A 19,681-nucleotide genomic window follows, 5' to 3' on the forward strand; every position below is an offset into this window, starting at 1 on the left:
GCCTCAGAAGAATCATGGCCATTTTAGATAAGTGTGCAATTGCATTTTCAACATAATTAGGTGCCTAATTGTGCGCCCAGGCCTTGCTGGTGTATTTGCACATGTATCTAATTATGATTTATCTAAAAGTTCTCTGGCCATAATGCCTTGCTCTCCAATCCAACAGAGGCATTCATAAAAGTGAGAGATGAGTTTCAGGGCAGTGCAGAGAGGAACAATCCCCTCCCATGTGCCCTGCTGGCCACTCCTCTGTTGATGCAGACAAGGATACTTGTTGGACTGCAAGTGCATGCTGCTTTCTCATGTGATGTTCTTCAACTACTGTGACCTCTAAGTCCTTCGTGAAGACAGTCAAGCTGACTAAGCAATGGCAGTTGCACTGTAATACAAGTGTAGTGCTGCACAAATTGATCTGAAAAAATTAAGCAAAAATGCCAGGGGATAGATTTGGATAAGGTTAATAGTTGAGGTTTTTAAAGTTTGTTACTGACATCAAAAGAAAGCTGCCTTCTCTAGAAAGCCCTGCTTGCAACTCACTTGTTTTAGTCTCTCAGAAAGTTGGGTTTTGGGTTGATTTTGACGTTCTGGTCAATTCAAAAAGCAAAAAGTAAAATTTTATGAACTGTATGTAACCATTTTGCTTCAATGCATACAAAAATGAGGTGGTTGAAAAGTTTCTGCAAGACAGATGGGGAGGACAGTGTGGGAGTCACACTTGTTCTTTTGCTGACACAGGCATTAGTGGGGCTCTTGGTCAAACTGCAGGAGTAACAGTGCAGTTCTGTTCTCCCTCGGTCTCAGATAAATTCTTAGTATCCTCTTTTATGATTATTCATCTGCCTTTTAATGTGAAACTAACTCAACAGGGACATCACAAAATTCTCAGGACCAACAAAGCTAAACAGCCAAGCAGTCAGACCTCTTCATATAAACAGCCCTGTGAAAACATCTATTATTTCCTTCAGTGAAAGATTTTTAACCTACAGTATCTAGTCGTTCTTTATAGTTGTATGATGTCAAAAACATTTATTGCAGAAGCAGAGATCTGTGTTTCTTTTGCCACAGACAATAAATCTTTAGTGTCTTCTCTTGATACGCATCACTCCACTTGATCTCAGGAGGCACTCTATGTCTCTCTTTCCCTCTCACTCTTCTAGCAAGGTCATTTTCCAGAGATGAAACAAGTTTTCCAGAAGGTATAGTGTTCAATAATTAATATCTGTTGATAGTACCTTCCCAAAGCAGAGCTTTGAAAGTAAAGCAGGCTCAACACTGGCTTACAGCTTGAAGAATCCTTAAAAAGGATTTAAGTAGTGTGCCTGGAAAAAATCAGCCTCAAGAACTTAAAATGCATAGGACTGAATTCACCACTAATATAAACAGATCTGTATCCACTCACACCAGGAGGAAATTCAGCACTTCCTCTCTCACCAGTCATCATTATCTTACTACTTGCCTGAGAACCCTGCCATCCAAATACATGTAATAGAATCTGCCATTAATAGCAAGATAAAAATACCTCCTGTTGCTTTCACTATTGCATGTAGAGGTTCTACAGTAATAATAGCACAATGATAGCTACTCGGGAAGATGTCTCTTACTGGAGGCTTTGCAGGACAATGAATCATAACCAGAGGGACATACCCTAAACCAAAAATTCCGGTGAATATAGAGCATGGTTTTCTGTGGTTGCTGTTGTTTCCTCTACTACCATTTATTGTATAGCTGCCAACCTCATTTTGTTAGGTGATGCCCATTTAAAAAATAGTTGACAAAAAACAGACAAACAAAAAATTACCTCCAGGCATGTACTGGAAAAAAAAAATGCATCTCTCCAATGGATGAAATCTACATTGAATAATGTCAGTTTGAGAGTGAAATTCATTGATAAGAGAAAGATTTCACATCACAGAAGCCCTGATATCTTGTGTTCCTATCCCAAGTTGCTCTTTTAGAAGGGTGAGGAGGAAGTATGCCATCTCCTTAGAGATTAACTAGTGAAGATGAGATAATCCAAGGCTGAATCTGCTTGGCAGTTGTTTTTTTTTGTTTTTTTTTTTTTGGAGTTGAGAACTGGTTATGGTTTATTAAGAGGATTCTTAATAATGGTTTTAGTGGGGAATGGTTTTAAACTGAGACAGGGGAGGTTTAGGTTAGATGTTATGAGGAAGTTTTTCACAAAGAGGGTGGTGATGCACTGGAACAGGTTGGCCAAGGAGGTTGTGGATGCCCCATCCTTGGATGCATTCAAGGCCAGACTGGGCATGGCTCTGGGCATCATGGTCTAGTGGTTGGTGACCCTGCCCATGGCAGGGGGGTTTAAACTAGATGGTCTTTGAGGTCCTTTTCAACCCAAGACGTTTTATGATTCTATAATACTTGGGCTCTGAAGAAGGATTAAGTCCTTCCTACTGAGTTAAATCTGATAGGGACCAGGAGGGACAGTGGGGCAGTCTGACTCTCACTAGTGTAACTTACCCATTGACACTACACTGAGCACTGAATATTTACGTGCATGTAAACTGCATACATGTGTACACACACAGAAACCCAGACACAGAGAGTCAACATTAGTTGAGCATCTAGTCAAATGTCCCTTGTTTGTCTAGGCTAAGAGGAGTCTGCGTGTGAAACAAAGGATGACAGGCTGTAATTATTCCAATGAAGTACTTGTACACTGAAGGAAGGCGGCTAGGAGGAGGTGTCAACTGCAGGTCATTAAGGCTGACAAGGGATGCAATCTGGCCCTCTCCCAAGTGCACTGACCAATGTTGCCATCACCTTGTCTCCAAGGAGCCTTGGAAGCACATGGCATAGGCCTCATACAGTAAGTAAAGGAGATAGGAATAATGCTAATTGTTGTTCAGAGCAATCATAAACAGAAAGCGCCACAAGCCACAATATTCTGACACTAGGCAGCTGATGTCTTCTATAAATACATATGACTCTGTATAGGTCAGCCTAGTCTGGCATATGATTTAACTTCATTTTATTTTTATGCTATGGACAGGGTAAAATCTCTGTCCCTTACACTCCACGAAAAAATGTTCTTTATTGATTAGACTTTTCCATGTACCAGTATGGCATTACTTTTGTGTAGCGTTATCACAGGGAAGAAACCCTAGCATTTAAAAATGGTACCTGATTCTGTTTTCAAGTAAAGAGTTGACCGTGATACTGCAGTTGGACCCCCGGTAGTGGAAAGTAACACCTGCACTTGATGGAGCTATGGGAACAAACCTATTTACAACATTCTTCTCTTGGGCCAAATGTGCTTGTCTCTCCTTTGTGAACTGAACTCTCCCATTTTCGTCCTCTAACAATGAAATGTTAACTCTTCTACCCACATCATTTACCCTTCTTTTACTGGCTGTTGTTCACAGGGCTCACTAGAGGCATCTCTGCTCCCCCCATCTTGTAAATGCTTTTGCCTTCATTAGTTGGTGTTCACATCATCTCCTAAAAATTGTCAGATACCATCACTGGCCTCATTCTTTATTGCATCGTCCTCCTCAGACACTGTAACCCTTAGAAACCTGCTGGCCTCTCTCTTATATCTTAATTACCACCCCTGTCACTTGGAGGAAGCCCTGCTGCTTTGGTCAGAGCAGCCTGCCTTTAGCAAACCTACAGTTCTGATGTGTGGCAGTGGCCCAGTTGCTAGGCCACTCAGCTTTTGAGTGGAAATCAAGAATTAGCCAGTTGGAAGATATGCTTTCTGTTTCTGTTGTATCTTCCTCCTACTTTTGTTCACAGTCTATTCCATAGCCTCACTCCAATCAACAGCATTTATGTCTGTGTTGTAATCTTGGTGGAGACAGCAGACTGGAAAGCAGCCTAAAAGAGGTGTCAGCTTGTTTCAGCCTATGCAAACCCCCACCATCCTGGCTGGGAAAGAAAAGGAGGGTGGGAAGACCTTTAGGAGATGTGAATTGTCCTCATTCTCTCAGTAAAAATGTGCAAAGTTCAGTTGGAAGAATCTTCCAGAGAGAACCACCATATTCAATGCTAGAAGCATCAGGATATACCCATGGATACATACATCCCTGCTGATCTTCTGTGCATTATATGTACTAAGTCAGCTCTCATCCCAATGCTACTCTCTCATAGTAACCTTCTTCCCTAGTAATTCTTCTTACAAATAACGAATTATGTTCCACTTAACTAGGCAGAACATTAAAAAGAACCCCAAAATGTTAAAACACTCCTGAGAAGAGAGCTCACAGCCCCTCCACTCACAATGACCATCTGAGTGGTAATTGAAAGGTTTCTTTCTGTTTATCTTCCTTAAACTATTGAAATATGTCAAAATTGAATTGTGAAAGCCTAAATCAAGGGTATTTTTCAGTACTACAGTTACAAGTTGTTATCAAAGTGGCAGTTACAGATACAAATCAACAGCATGCACAATTATCTTGACTTCTAACACGTGGACCACCTTATGAATTGGATGTAATGGACAACATTGCAGCTGAAGACCAGCTATATTTTCTGCTCCTCAGATAAGCCTTGGAGAAAACTTTGAAGTCCATACTCAAAACAATTGAAATATGGGATGTGGCCCTTTGGTGCCATGGTTTTAGTGGGCATGGTGGTTGTGCATAAATGGTCAGACTAGATGATCTTAGAGGTCTTTTCCAACCAAAATTATTCTATGATTCTATATTTTAAGAATCAAAAGCAGGAGGTAAATGCCAACACTAGGGATTGGCCATTGTGGGGAATTTCCAGCTAGCATCACTCCATGCAGGCTGAGTGTGGACAGGCTGGATGAGCTGAACTAGAGTACTATGCCAGTAGGTGATCAGGTTTCTCAAATACTTGTGACACAGACCTCTCAAATCTTTAAAAGACAAAATTTCCGCTTGCAGTTTGAGCCACTGTTGTAATGCTTATCTAGCAGAGAGAACTGGCTTTTATTCAGGAAAAATATGTTATACTTGGCAAGAATTAAGCACGTGAAATCGTATAAAGCACTCTCCAAAGCTCTATGGCTTTGTGCTGTTGATTGATTTGGCCCTGACTAGGAGAAGTGCTAGACAGATGCAATTGGCTTTGATACTCCCAGGGTCAGTTCCACAGAGACATGAAGGCATACAATCAGTTTGGTGGGAAAAAAAAAGGATGAACAAGATTTTGGTTCAATAGGTCTGAATGCTTTTATGTGCATCTACCCCCAGAAAAAAAAATGCTAGGAGTAAGAAGGGCTTCCAAGGAAAACAAGTGTGACTCTGTAATGCACTGTGATTAAGGGGTGCAAATCCATGGCACCATGTGCACAAGTCCCTGGTATGCATTTGCAAGGCCAAACTTAGTGAAATTTGTTCTTTCTTGGATTTTCTTTCTCTTCACCAAAGTGTGGAGGATGCTAACTAGCTTTAATATATATGACATATAGAAATCATTCAAAGGGTAGAGTCAGTAACAAATATCAGGATGGAAGTAACGCTATGTCACTTCTTCAATTAACACCAACAGAGATCAGTATGAGGTTTGTTTTTTTTACTCCGCCGACCACACTGCACTTCTAATGCAATTTGATTTGAGAAATTAAATCCAGATTCCACAGTTTTCTAGATCCAACAAAAACACAATCCACTGCATCTTTCTAATCTTTTACGTGCCCTTCTTTTCTTTTTGTTACCAATGCTGTTATCAGAGGGAAAAAACATATTTTGTTGCCACCGTAATCTTAATAAAATGCTCCACCAAGTTCATTAGCCACCTATGATCTCTGACCATCTGCTTGGGGTACATCTATCTCGTATTACCAAAGGGAACTGATGTCTACTAATGCATGGCAGATTGGTTGTTGGGCCTGACCCTGAAAATCATTATGAAAATGACTGCAGAAATAAAAGGTCATTTCCATCAGCTGCCTGAGCCTCCAAGTGGCTATGAGAGGGCAGAAGCCTTTGTTTGTAGCCATTTTTATTTTATTAATAAAATTATATGCATGACCTGCAACTACTTGGGATTCAACTGTGGTAGGCACGCTAAATTCAAGATAGTGACCAAAGTTCTGCAGAAGTGAGGACAAATGCAACAGTCCACACACATAAGGAGCAAAGCCAAGAACAAGGCCAAAAGGCAGCACTGGAAGAAGAAAGAAAGCGGAATGGACAGAAGGAAATGCCCTACAATGTAATACCTCTTTCCTGGGGTAAGCAGTTGTTTCCTAGTGGCAATGCACAGCATTTATATGATTTAGAAATGCACTACAGTTAGTTAAAATGGGAGGATGTGAGGTTTGCTAGAAAAGTCCTTTGTTGGAACTGAGTAACATCCTAAGAGACTTTTGGTTCTTTTGAAAATGTTAAGCCCTAAACAACTGACTTTTTTCTGGGATCATTTTCTACAACTTCCTAAAGATACTTGTCCATCGTTTTACAACCACTCCAAATTTTAGCAGGTTTTATAGCATAAAATATCACCCATCAGCTTTGGCACAGAAAGATATGAAATGCTCTACCGGCTGACACATTACTTTTGATCTGCATCTACCCTCGCTGATCATACAGTTATGTTTTGTTTGCTGTACAAGAATTTGTATTTCAGACCATCAAAGGATTTCTGTTGTTTCCAGTCGAAAAAGTGTGATAAAGAAAATCCAATCCTCTTTAATTTCATCGAACTGATACCTACTGTTTGTTAAAAACTACTAACTAACTAACTAACTACTGATAGTTTGAATTATTAGGTGCAGTAAATAAAGGAAAAAAAAAAAAAAAAGAGAGCAACAGTGTGAAAGAAAACTAGAGATAGAAATGTGCGTCAGAAAGAAAGCAATCCTTAAAAATGAGTGATCAGTGCAGAGCCCTAGAGTACAAGCAATGCAGTGGTAATTGAAATGCTGTCCTTAGTGGGTTATGTTAAACATTCAGAGGCTATAGGTCAGTGAAACTGTTACTTATCATCTGGTTAGCTGTCCGACAGAGGCTGCTTAAGAAAGACAGCGAGCTCAGCTCATTTAAATTGAAGTGATTGATTTTCATTTAGCATTTGTCCACCATGGTTATCAGAAGTTGCAGAATTCATTTCAGAGTGACTTAAAAGGAACAGAATCATATGTGTCCATATATATTTAGTCACACAAAGCAGCATTAATAACTCCACTGCTCATAACTGAATTAATTTTTTTTAAAACTGCATTTAAATTACATGAAGGCTGTGACACAAGCCATCAAAAAGCAGCACATTCAATATTAAAATTAAATGTTAAGGCTGAGGGCATGCCACTATGTCACACTACTGGGGGACAAAACTCAAATGTATCAAGACATTCTAATTTATGGATGGATGTCAGCCTGAACTTTTAAGTGTAATGGGTTTTGGCAACCTATGGCAAGCTTGCTTCTTTTAGTAGGTAGAAATTTCCTCTTGAAACAAAACATGCAGATGAAGATCAGAGGCATATGTTACTTAAAGACATTCCATGAAGATTTCAAAGCTCAGTAGAAAATACTTCAGCTTATGCTTATGACTCAAAAGCTTATTTATTTTTTTTAATTCTAAATGGATCTGTAGTTCACTGTGGACTTAAGAAATGCAAAGATGAATTTAAAAAGAAAAATGTTATTGAATTCTGAGAAAGCAGTAAAAATATCAGAAGCAATATATATATATATTTTTCTTTTTCCACACTACTCACTTCTAACAGTCATATTTGGCAGAAGTCCTTCCAAACTTTTTTATGCAATCATTGTCAAGATTATGGAGCAGCTCCATCCCCCTGCCTTCTTTATGATAATGTCACATTAAAACTAATGAGAAGATTTGGACACATGAAATTATTGCGATATGCAGTTGTTTTCAGGCTTAGAGCCACTGTTGCTATGATGCAATGACAATATCCGGGTGGAGCTGCTTGTGCACACTTGGTCCTCAAATAGCTATAATCAAGCACAATAATAATCTCATTTTAAGTGAATAAACAACTCTGAGATCCAGGCTGCCACAGATACCTACAGGTAGCACTTCAAAGTATCACGTAAGCTCTCAGTTTCTAAAATGTTCTTTTTAAGATGTTTTCTCAAGGCTTTCATTTGCTTAGGGAATTAGAGCTCATAACGTCAAAGGCAAAAGTAGCCTATTTCTTGTAGTAATAGTTTGAGCCTCTCTCTTCATTCTGACTTTATTTTTCCTAACCCTAATCCCCTCTCACACCTGATTGGTTGATTTCCATCATCAGTTGTCTTTGTTGATAGGAAGTATTTGTTCTGATTTAATCCAAATGGCAATGAAGTCACAGTCTCAATCTTGTTAAACATGCCAGGCCACCGCTGGAAGGTTCTGAAACCTTTCATTTCTACAGTTATGGAGAATCCCATCTCTAATGAACTCTACTACTCCTAATAATCATTTTGAGCATGAGGGCTAGAATTATTTCTGCTCCAAATAAACTCTTCTCATTTAGATGTTGTAAAAAATGAAAAGTAAAGGACTAAGGACAGAGCTATGGGAAATTCTTTCTTGATTGTGCGTGAGCCAATTGGATGCTTTTGCATCCACATGCAGTGCTGATATTGCCTACAACATGGTTTCAAATTGTTTTAGTTCCTCCTCCTTAACTGTGACCCTCTGGAAAAGCAGACCAGAGCTATGTCAAGGAAACACAGTCATTAAAGTCATTTCATCCTTGGATTTCAAATTTGTGATGAGGTGGAAGAATTGGTGCTATTGTTTGAAATCAAATTCTGACCTCTTCTCCAGTCTGCTAACAAGAGGCATTCCCAGCTTGTTGACAAACTCTAAAGACATCACAGCAATGAATTATCTGCCAGATCAGTGAGGCACCTTCTTGGGAAATCCACTGTTACTGTGCTGTTCCTGCTCAGCAGAAGCATCTCAGATGCTAAGTGAAAAATTACAGATCAGCGCAAATGACTGCTGAGTGACTGATACAAAGCAGCACTAATGCTCACAAGTCCCAGAAGTCCAAGTGGAGTTAGAGGGGTTGCTCAAGAGGAGGAAGATACTGCAAAAACGAGAAAATGGAAGATCAAAGTTGTAAATCTTCCACAAACAGGACCTTGTTAGGAAAATAACTGAGCAATTAGTCAAAATCTATTCCTTTTTAAATACATTAGAATTGCTCAGCAGTTAATTTCAATGAAATCCAGGTTGAAGCAGAAAGCCACAGTGAATCTTCAGAAGTTGGGTGCATTTATGAGATGCCCCTTTGTGGTAGTGCAATAGGTAATACATCACTATTAAAAGAAGACTGGATGCAATTTGCTATGGGAAACAAGCAAAAGTTGTGACTAACAGTTTGAAGAGGTAACACAATACTCAGTGTGGGCACAATGAAAGAACTTTTGGCCCCTTGGCTCAGTTTTTGTATATGCAATGAATGATATGATGATATATGTGATTGATGATATAACAATCATCTGTAAATGTTAGAGCCACAAAAATATGCAGTGCAGTTTGCATCTACACAAAATTCAAATGCCAGGTCTCTGTCACAGTGTTTTCTTGCCTAGTTTATATGCTCAATCCATAATTTAATACTTCCTCCTGCATACAGTATCTTGGTAAACATCAAAGCAGTGTAACGGGATTTATCACATAGTTACATAGCTGCAGCTATGTTACACCTCTCTCCATTCTGACTGTCTAGTAGTAACTTGTTTAAAAATAAAAAAGGGAAGAGTGAAGGCCTGAACCTAAATTCCAAGAAACTGTGAAAGACAGAAATGGTTGTGTTTCTGTTCAAGATCTGCAGGTGTCCTCATGGCCAGAGGCACACAACAACACGTGCTGCACATTTGTTAAACATTAATCTTATGCAAATCTGCATATCAGATATTTCCATTTGCAAAATAATCTAGATTAATGGCATATATAATGGAAACAGCTACACAGACATATGAATGTAGATGTGTACCTGTTTATTATGTGGAAATGTAACCTGCGTGCACTATGTTTTTTCATTTTCATCAAAAATTGCCAAAGAGCATGTGATGACTCTGCACCCAAATGTTTCTTACAGCTATTTCTATACATCCATACATATATATCTGCACTTCATACAGAAATATACGTATGTGTAAATTGTGCGAATATAAATATAAGATATGCCATATGTCCCAAAAGTCCCAAAAGAGCATCTGATGTTGATGTGTAGACAGTATGTTAAGGATCTTCCTAATTAATAACCCAGATTAAAACCTCTTGGCAATCAATTAAGATTAATGACAGAAGTCACTCTCTATCCCCCTGCGCCCGCATATCGGGCTGTGAAAACCCTGGGTCGTGAAACTTTAATCCTGTTATCTGCTGTCTTCTCCATCTGAAAAGCCTACAGATTAACAGAGCAGACATTATCGAATTTACAACCAGCCGCTCGGACAGCTGCCCTACTTTCAGCAGTTAATGGAAAAGGAACTAATCTGGTTAAGAGCATGGGACTAGTCCATAAATCTGGGTGCACAAGACAGTTAAACCTGTCACGTCTCTTCTGGATGGTAGTGACTAAATTAACCTGTCGGCTTTCTTCCTGCTGCTTCTTGAAGGCTGTCAGTCTTTCTGTACGCTGTGCTAATGAGACACTCAACATTCACATAAAGTAAAATTCACATTCCCTCCCTGTAAGGGCTGTGTCCAGGCTGGGTGTTGTTTTATGTCTGAGTTTGGTTGAATACACACAGCATTCTATGCTGGAAGCTAGGCAGTAATCAAATATAACTTTTTACTGCAATTTGCTCCATAAGAAGAAGTGTTGAAGAATTAAGGAAACTATCTTCCTCCCTTTGAGCGGTGCCGAACGAAACAGTGAGCAAAACTGAGCTGCCAAATGAAATGTCTTCTTAATACAGCATGGAGAAGATCAGGGGTGGAAAGAATGGTAATGATCTTTGGGCTGCTGAAGATGGTGTTCAACAGCTGTAGCAAATTCCCTCACCTAACAGGCACACTGTCTGTGCTGCTGGCACAGCTCAAGTTACAGCAGAGCCTGGTAGGGTGTATCTTACAAGGCCTAAAACACTCAGCTGTTTCTGAACTACTAAAACCATCAGGAATTCCTCTGGCTGCACACACCATGGAGGCAGCTCCACTTTTTAGAATGCTCCATTAACATGCCATGGCATCACCAAAGGTGCATGCTATGCTTTGGCATGGCACTGCTTCCATCAGGACCATCACCCACCTGTACAGCTGCTATTGCCTTAGAGCAATGGGAACCACATAGGCACCTATTTCAATCTCTGGATTCAGTCTGAATAGGGCAGTTTGAAATTACTGCTCTTAAAGTGTTCCCTTCCACTATCTTTAACAGCAAACTTAATAATTTATCAATAATATTCTGAAAGTTTAAGAAAAGCACTGGGTCCAATTTCAGTCTGCACGGACAAATTTTCACTTGCAGAAATGGCAGAAAGCAGAAAGCATTTAAGAAGAGCTCTTTTACCTCACTTCTCCTCTCACTTTATAACCAGTTTTGCATCTTCCAACTATTGCCGCTATTCAGGAGATCCCAGATAAAGATAAGCTTTACTTTATGAATTCTTGGGTTTATTTGAAAATTCTTAGCTAATGTTTCCTTTGGTATCATTGCTTCTACATCATTCCATCTTATCACTGAATTAAGAGCTCAAGTGAACAGTATCCCATTGTAATTCAAATTGTTGCTTGGTGCTAACAGTTGAACTGTTCATCAGTACCTGTTAACGCGCAGTGTAGAACTGAAAGTTGGGGCTCTCCTAAGTGCTGCAATTGGTCTTTGATTCAAAACCGTGAGCTTACTCTCAGTGAAGGGACTCCCAGCCTCAGCCTTTTAACTCTCAGTCTTTTATACTCTCTAATTGACAGACTGAACAAATGATTTAATGTTTTCTGCCTGTGACTACTACTGAAACTACTGAACAAACACAAAGGGAATAGTGACATGGGCCTCATCTCAGAGAATATCATACTGTCAAAGTCTTTTGAACTCTGAATTTGTGATGCTAACAGAATTACAACACAAAATATGATTCTTTTGCATAATGTAGAGATGCTCACAAAGTAACATTACATTAAGCAGATGTTCCTATGAATTCTGCAGCCATTACTACAAATTCATCTTTGAAGCATGTGAATGCTAACAGGTTTAAAATTGTATATATGTATATATATATATATATGTATATATATATATATATATATATGTATGTATCTTTTCTTAAGCTTTTTTGTTACATCAAAAAAGCTGAAAATGCTCTGTAGTTCTTCTGTAGAAACTTACAGTTGAATGAGCTATGGATTTTTTTCCCTTTTCCCAGCCACATATGTTCACATTCTGACTGTGCAAATACTTAAGTACAACTGCCATGGGCCATTTCTAAACTTAAAATAATTCTGTGCAAATTACAGCAAGCAACAAGGTTATACTAAGCATTTGAGGAACACAACTGACAACCTTTAGGTGCTAAACTATAAATCAGAAAAATAAACTGAAGAATTTTTGTAAGAGAACAGGACCCTAATGCTCACATTGCAAACCACTGCCAAGTTTCTTTCTCATACAGAAAAAAACTCTATGGCAGAGGTGTTCCAGTGTGGAAACAACAGCTGATGCACCCTGTGCATGCATTCAGAATAACGTTGAAAATAACAGTATGGTCTGAAGGTTGCCTAAAACTCTTGTTCAGTTAAGTGGTTTAACACGCTACCCTAGAACTACAGTGATTCCTTATTCTTTACCCCTTATATAAAGAAAAGAAAGCATAAATATGAGTAGGAACACGGGGTAATGAATCATTTATAAATTATCTTGTTAGAAAAGAAAACAAAACATTGCTTTGAAAACAAAACAATCTCCTGCCACAGACTCCACTATGTTTGATGGGAGACCTTCAAAAGATCCATGGCTTAATGGAGGCTGTTTGTGTGGGGACTTCGATCCGTACCTGCTGTCCCCTGTCACTCCCGGGGAACTCGGCGGCAGATGTTGCAGTGCTAAGTTGTCTCTGAAGTGGCTCTCCGTCCTCATCTCCCCACCACAACAGAGTCAAACTATATTAGATCTCTTTATTTGTGCCCGAGGCATGTTTGGGAGCGCAGCTGTGTCCACCCCCAATCTACCTTTAGTGTTTCAGCCCCCAGGCAGCAAATGGGAGACCAAAACTGTTCTGCCACTCTCAACTACATCTGCTGACAATCCAGCCGCCTCGCTGCAGGCTGCTGAGGACCTGTGCAGATGTCATCGACAACCTGCTAGCTCACACCTGTACAAGTGTCCCCAGCCTCACCATTGCTGGCTGAAAAACGGATGGCTCCAAGGACTGCCATCGCAATCAAAGCGCCTTCACTCAGCTGCATGCAGACTCTGACCAGGCCACCCTCAGCATTAGCTGGCAACATGGAAGAGGTGGGAGAAAAGCTGGAGAGGAGGAAGAAAAGCTCTTGCTGCTTTGATACTTCATGCTTAAATTTCAATTACTTGATCAAGGAACTGAATTCAGCAGTGAATTCTTCTGCAAATGGGAACTACCACATTCCTAGCCAGTAAACAGAAGAAAATAAAAGCTGCTTGGCTGCTTTTTGCCGTAACAACATTTCCCAGGTAATTGCCTGCACACGTGTATTTCACCACACACTCATGTGGCTGCTCATCAAACTGACTTCAACCCACCAGAGGAACAGCATGCGATACGCACCCAGCAAATTATGCTCAAGGGAGAAGGTGTATTTTTTTTTTTCTTTCAAGACAAAAAATACTGAGCCAGACACATATAGCATTCCTACAGTACCACAGAACACACCTTAATGACCATTATTTTTGCCTTCATTCATTCATACAAATTCTTCTTTCAGTAAGGATACTGAAAGTTAGTGAGTTCCCTCTCTGTTTCTCACACGAATGTGCGCAAGAACTTCTTTACAGTGAGGGTGACGGAGCACTGGAACAGGCTGCCCAGGGGTGTTGTGGAATCTCCTTCTCTAGAGATATTCAAGTCCTGCTTGGACGCCTACCTGTGCGACCTGGTGTAGGGAACCTGCTTTGGCAGGGGGGTTGGATTCAATGATTTCTGGAGGTCCCTTCCAACCCCTACAATTCTGTGATTCTGTGATTCGTAAGCCAAGAAACTGGTCAATGTCCTTCTGCCAAATCCAAAGAGGACAGATGCCTGATTTCTCACTGGGGCAAAAATGCCTTCCCTGGTAGCCCAATTTCCCCGTAATTGCCATCCTTATGGCCAGAAATCCTCAAAACAGAGCCTGACTGACAATTGTAACCTGTTCTCTGGTAAGACCAGATCAGGCATCATTGTCTCTATTTACAGTGAATTTACTTGTTAAAGTAGTATAAAGTAGTGTATATTTTGTACTATTAATTATTCTGTATGTAACATGAATAATCCATTCAAGCAGTAAACAACATGCAAACATAACAACCAGAATGCTAACACCAGTATCTGATAGCCATACAAAGAGTATGCTTCCTATCTCCAGCTCTGCGATTTGTCATTTTGCAACTTCCAATGCATGCCGTTGTCCTAGATAAATCCTACTTTTTTAATGTGAGAACAGCACCAAACATCATCCCTATCATCAGTCAGATAACCTAACGAGTGCTTACCTCTCTTTCCCTCAGAAGTAACTCCTTCCCTTTAACATCTCTTTCTTATGTCGTCTTTATGGGATATGTTGCAAAAATAGCAAATCTCACACACTGTTGCTTTAAGGTAACTGAGAATCTGATCTGCCATGCCCATCTGTTGGTGGGGCAGTGTGTTGAGAAGAAGTTGCCATCTCACTTAGAGGAAATAGTTTGCTCCTACAGCTCTTCAAATGTGTCACACACAGGAAGCTAAATGGTTCCAGTAGATTTTAAGCACCACAATGGCAAATCAGTTCCCAATATAAATGCTCAGATTTAAAGTAATGTTTTTCTTAAGGAGTAATAATCAGAAATATGTAATCTAGTTTTACTATAAAAATTCCAAAAAATAACTGCTTCCTCTGCATCCCAGTCCTGGCTGTGTTTGTAGTGAGGGTGACTTTGTCATGGGTCATGAGTGTACTGCAAAAAGGACACCAAGGATTGTCCCAGAAACAATTTGGCTTATGAAGGAGTATGCATGGAAGCTGTTGGGGGTCACTAACTATGATGTGGTTTTATTATTTTGACTGCCAAACTCTGCTCTTCCAAGTAGCTCAGTGTTAGAAAGGTTTGGGTCTTTTTTAGGGAGAAGTTAGACAACACAACATATTATGTTTTTGTTTTCCAGCTGAACACACATGAAATAAAGAAATCCTAACTATACTTTCAGGAGATCTGTGCTTCCACAACACTTACCAGTGTTCAGCAGCTGATATACCCTAGCTGTAACATGCCCCTTTTCTGCCCACCACAACTGATATATTCATGGTGCACAAACCTCATCTCCTTGTTGCGGTCGCATCAAAGAGACTCTGTCGTACTGTCTTCTTAACAGTGCCCACAGTGCATCAAGTCGACCCTGTGGCAACAGAGCAACAGGACTCTGAGTATGATAAAACCAACCAAATCTCATTTATTTCAGACATACTTGGAAGCAATGCACAGTTCAGCTGTGTAAGACAAGTAAGGCACACAAAGTCCTACATTTAGTACAAAACTACACTCTACTGAAGACTAAAAAGCTTACCTTAATTGGTGTATACCACTTCTCCTGAATGACTGGTGAGGTAGGCTTTGGTTTAGGTGGTTTCGGATGAAAAGGTTCTTCTGGTTCTTCTGGGAGTTTCACCACAGCATTTTTTGCTTTTTCTAATCGAGCCCCTTCTTCAGTGGATCCTTTGTCACCCCAGCGAACCTAAATAAAGCCAGAGTATAGATATAAATGCAATGCAGGCAAATGACCAAGAAACTATGTGTGAAAAAGTTTAAATGTGGAAGAAATTCTCAACTAGCAGGAGAGTAGAAAATGTCCACTCCTTCTTTTTGACAGCAAGCATCTTACTTAGATGCATCTGTGTGAGTTTCCGTCTCACAAAGGCAAATAATTAAGAGAAATACTGAAGGAAAATCGTATCATACACCACACAGACTGCAAAGTAGACAGGAAATCTGATTTATCATACACTACCAGACCCTCACTTGACACTGATGAAAGCCTCAATTTTAGCCACCCCAGATTTACTAACACAGTATGCTTCCTGAGAATCCCAGCTTAGATAGAAGGTGTTACTTCAGCACTACTGAACAGAAACTCAGTGGTGCTATTCATAGGCTTTCAAGTAGTTCTCCCTACTGGTGAAAATCTAGAGGAAGCAGTCACCTGCATAATAAGTAAATGTGTAACATATAGCTGTAGGTGCATATATCACTGCCTTGAGAGCACAAAAAGTACACAAATAGTCGGAAAGGGATGGAAACCTGGAGTATTGCTGTTGGAGAGACAAATGCCTATTTCCACTTCCCTAGAAGGTTCTAATTACCAAGTTACATAGAGAAAGTACAGAAAAACATATTTTCTCCAAGAGAGATGATTTTTACTATGATAATCCTATTTCTTCCTGTAATTGGAAACATGGTACAGCAATTATTTTTGCTGTATCCTACAAGCAAACAAGTCTAGGGAAGACTCTTAATTTCTCATCCCAAAAGAGCATGTAAAAGCTATGGCTGGAGCTTAAAAGTTCTTGGCAAAAGTGCCCAATCATGTTCAGTGCAAGACTTTCTGCATCCTGCCTCCTCTTTCAAGCTAGAGTATAAGGAGGATGTGATAAACCTAAAGGCAGAAATTAAGTTCTGACAGTAGATCTTGCATAAACGTGATGTGCTGGTGAGTCATGAAATTGCTGACTGAAAAAAGCAAACCATTCTTACAAGGCTCCACCTACACACTTTTTTTTACCCTTTTTTTTTTTTTTTTTCCTCCCAGGAATCTCCTAACTAGATATGCCAGGCATGAAAAGAGATGAATCAAAATAAGAATAACTGAAGAATACTCCCCCTTCCCCTTGGGGAAAGAATTAAGATCATCACTGCAACTGCTTGGTAAGTATATGCCATTTCTATTTTACTGTTGCCACTTTAAGAGAGGGCAGAAAAAAACAGTGGGATGCAACAAATGTCCCACTGCAAAGGGGCACAAGATTGTTTTGTTCACCAGTAAAAAGAAATAAGCCCAAGTTTTCCTTCTGCTTTGACAGAGGAAGAAGACTGCTCCAGGTCTTGCGAGGGACAACATACTGTACTGAGATCACTATGCAACAGGAGGAAGTAAGGCAGCAGCCTGTTTTCTTTGTCATCTTCAGTTCCATATGCAAAACGTGCCCATTAAGAAAGGGAGGAAAACATACAGGCAAGTCATAGTCTGCCCTCTTTCAGACATACAAAATACCCTGGAAGAAAATTTTACCACTATCACCAAGAGTCTGTTAACATTGTAATCTCAATGTAGAGAATGAGAGCTGCGAAGTACAACAGATCTTGATTTGGTCCATAATACTACGTCACTTGTGTTAAAAGAAAAAAACAACCATAATTTCCTAGAAGGGTTACTTTTTTGAACCTTTCTGTTATTTTGAACTTTGCCTCTTGGCTTGCCTAGTGATATCCTTTTTTCACAGGGGAGTCCTGTCTCTACTATATTAGAATGGGTTTTCATGTCCAAGTAGACCCTGCTGAGTCATTAAAATGCATCTGTACCTTTCACTGTGATCAATGGTACTTTTACAGTGTTTTTTATGAGGTTGTTAAAATGTATTTTAAACACTGTTAAAGCCGTTTAGAGATACTTGGTAGATTCCTTACTGGTAGAATGACCTTCTCCTTCAGATTTAAATGGCTTCACCAGAAGAAAACAGAATTTGCAGATTCTGACAACACAACTTCGACATTAAAACCAATTGTCTGTAATGAGCAGGATACAGAAATGACATCATAAAACTTTAAAGCAATGTCAGAAGACAAATCTAGGAAATGGCTACATTATCATGGTCTATTGCAGAGGAACAAAAGTTGTGGAGAAGGAAGGAATTAAAGTAACTGCCCTGAAAGAGACATAGAGAAGTAGGGCAGGACTGGTGAGTGGAAATGTAAAAGTTTGTTCTCTACTTTTCTGTGTCTAAGAAAACTGCCCTAAGAGTCAAGCTGTCAAAAGAATGGCAGAAGAACAGAATGCAGAGAAGCAAGAAAAAAAGCCACACAACTGAATTGCCATATGAACTGAAAACACTGAAGAAAACGTAAATACTCGACCATCCAATTTTTCATTGGCCACAGAATCCACTGCCCTTTCATTGTCAGATAAGGAATAACCTCCCTTAGACCTGCTTACTTTCATCATGTTCTGAAACAGTTGCTGTTTGCCGTCTTGTTTTCACACTTACTCTTCCCCACTTCACCAAACGGGCAGTGTGCTCCACTGAGTCAGTGAAAAGTACCATGCACAAACAGTTGGAAACGAGAAGCTAAGCTAAGCCAACATTTCCCTCAGCTGCATTACTACAGATTCTACAGGACAGAGGAAGAGCTTCATACTAGCTGAAGGAAACATATAAACAATGGAACTTTAAACTTGCACATTCTTCTGCTGCATTTCAAAAGAATGCAGGCAAATCCATTTCTCAGGCTGATACACTTAGAGTTTGATCAAGACATAACTATGTGGCCTAGGTGGGAATTTCAGAGACAGTTTCCTAGATTAAACTTAAAGACAGAAAACTGCTTTAATTCCACAAAGGCTGACTTGACTGTAAAATCTGACATAAGGACGTGCCCATAAGGATGCACATTTTTCATTCTGTTTTAATTAACATGATGCTATCATGTCTCTTCAAAGACAGGCACTGTTGTCGCTGTGAGTTCCTTTGGGATCAAGCCTCTCCTTAGCATCACCATTGTCAACGCATTTGGCTGGCCCACAGTTGGAGGACTTATGTTTCACTGTAATTTCTTCCAAAACATTCAGAAAAGGCTCTCACTCTCTCCTTCTCATTAGCTTGATGGAAAGAGCATGTCTTCAAGCAGCTATTTAAAGTTCTGGTCAAATGGAACTACAGAAAGCTGTTCTTTCATAAGCAGGGTCAAAATTATTTGATAGGGTAAAAATTTTATAAGGCTTATGTCATTGGGAAAGAAGCAAACATTATACAATTGTATTTCCAGTGCACTTTCAAAGTCTTTGTTTCCACCACTTGCAGTCTCAAAGACCTTGTATTTCAGTAAATTATCATCTTCATATTATACAAACCTCCATCCTTTTAATTCCTCCGACTCCTCGTCCACCATAGTAGGAAGCATCCACTGTGGGCCATTTCTTAGTAGGTAAAGGTTCTTGTTCTTCTTCCTGTCAATAAATTCAAACACATTTGCTGTTAAAAGGTATTTATTTATTTTTTTATTTACTAGGTGTCTTTCTTTTATCTTTCACTGGAGTACGCAAAGAAAATATCTTCTTATCTTAAATGTGAAGGACCAGATTTTTAGGTTCCTCAAATGTTCACTCATTTCCAAACAAAATCTGGTCGTGTTTGGAAATATTCTTTTAGGGGTTTGTGTGAGAAAAGCATTGGCAGCATCCATTAGGAAAGTCCAAATGGGGAATCCAACTGAGTATTCTACAGATCAGTATACATTTCTGCTCTCTTTTTTGTTTCCAGTAATGAAAACTAGCAAAACACACAAACAGAAAAGAAAAGGATCGTTGGTAGCATCCTCTACAGAAAATGTAATGCCTGCAAAGAGCCAGATTATAAGCCC

General features: G+C 39.6%; 1 protein-coding gene and 1 long non-coding RNA gene across 2 annotated transcripts in view; one reads left to right on the forward strand and one right to left on the reverse strand.

Moving 5' to 3' along the window:
* LOC107313474 (uncharacterized) overlaps positions 1–17,265 on the forward strand; it is a 75,723-nt gene extending 58,458 nt beyond the window's left edge. Inside the window, exons 3-4 of the long non-coding RNA XR_014945361.1 lie at positions 16,857–16,972; positions 17,128–17,265. This is a non-coding gene — a long non-coding RNA (uncharacterized LOC107313474). The remainder of the gene's footprint in view (positions 1–16,856; positions 16,973–17,127) is intronic.
* ANTXR2 (ANTXR cell adhesion molecule 2) overlaps positions 1–19,681 on the reverse strand; it is a 96,549-nt gene that overhangs the window by 24,961 nt on the left and 51,907 nt on the right. Inside the window, exons 14-16 of the mRNA XM_015861775.3 lie at positions 19,173–19,268; positions 15,618–15,785; positions 15,369–15,449 (exon numbers count right to left, since the gene is read on the reverse strand). Coding sequence (XP_015717261.1) covers positions 15,369–15,449; positions 15,618–15,785; positions 19,173–19,268 — 345 coding nt within the window. The remainder of the gene's footprint in view (positions 1–15,368; positions 15,450–15,617; positions 15,786–19,172; positions 19,269–19,681) is intronic.

Source organism: Coturnix japonica, chromosome 4 (genome assembly GCF_054131305.1).
Source record: "Coturnix japonica strain WE chromosome 4, WE-NBRP24, whole genome shotgun sequence".
Lineage (NCBI taxonomy): Eukaryota > Metazoa > Chordata > Aves > Galliformes > Phasianidae > Coturnix > Coturnix japonica.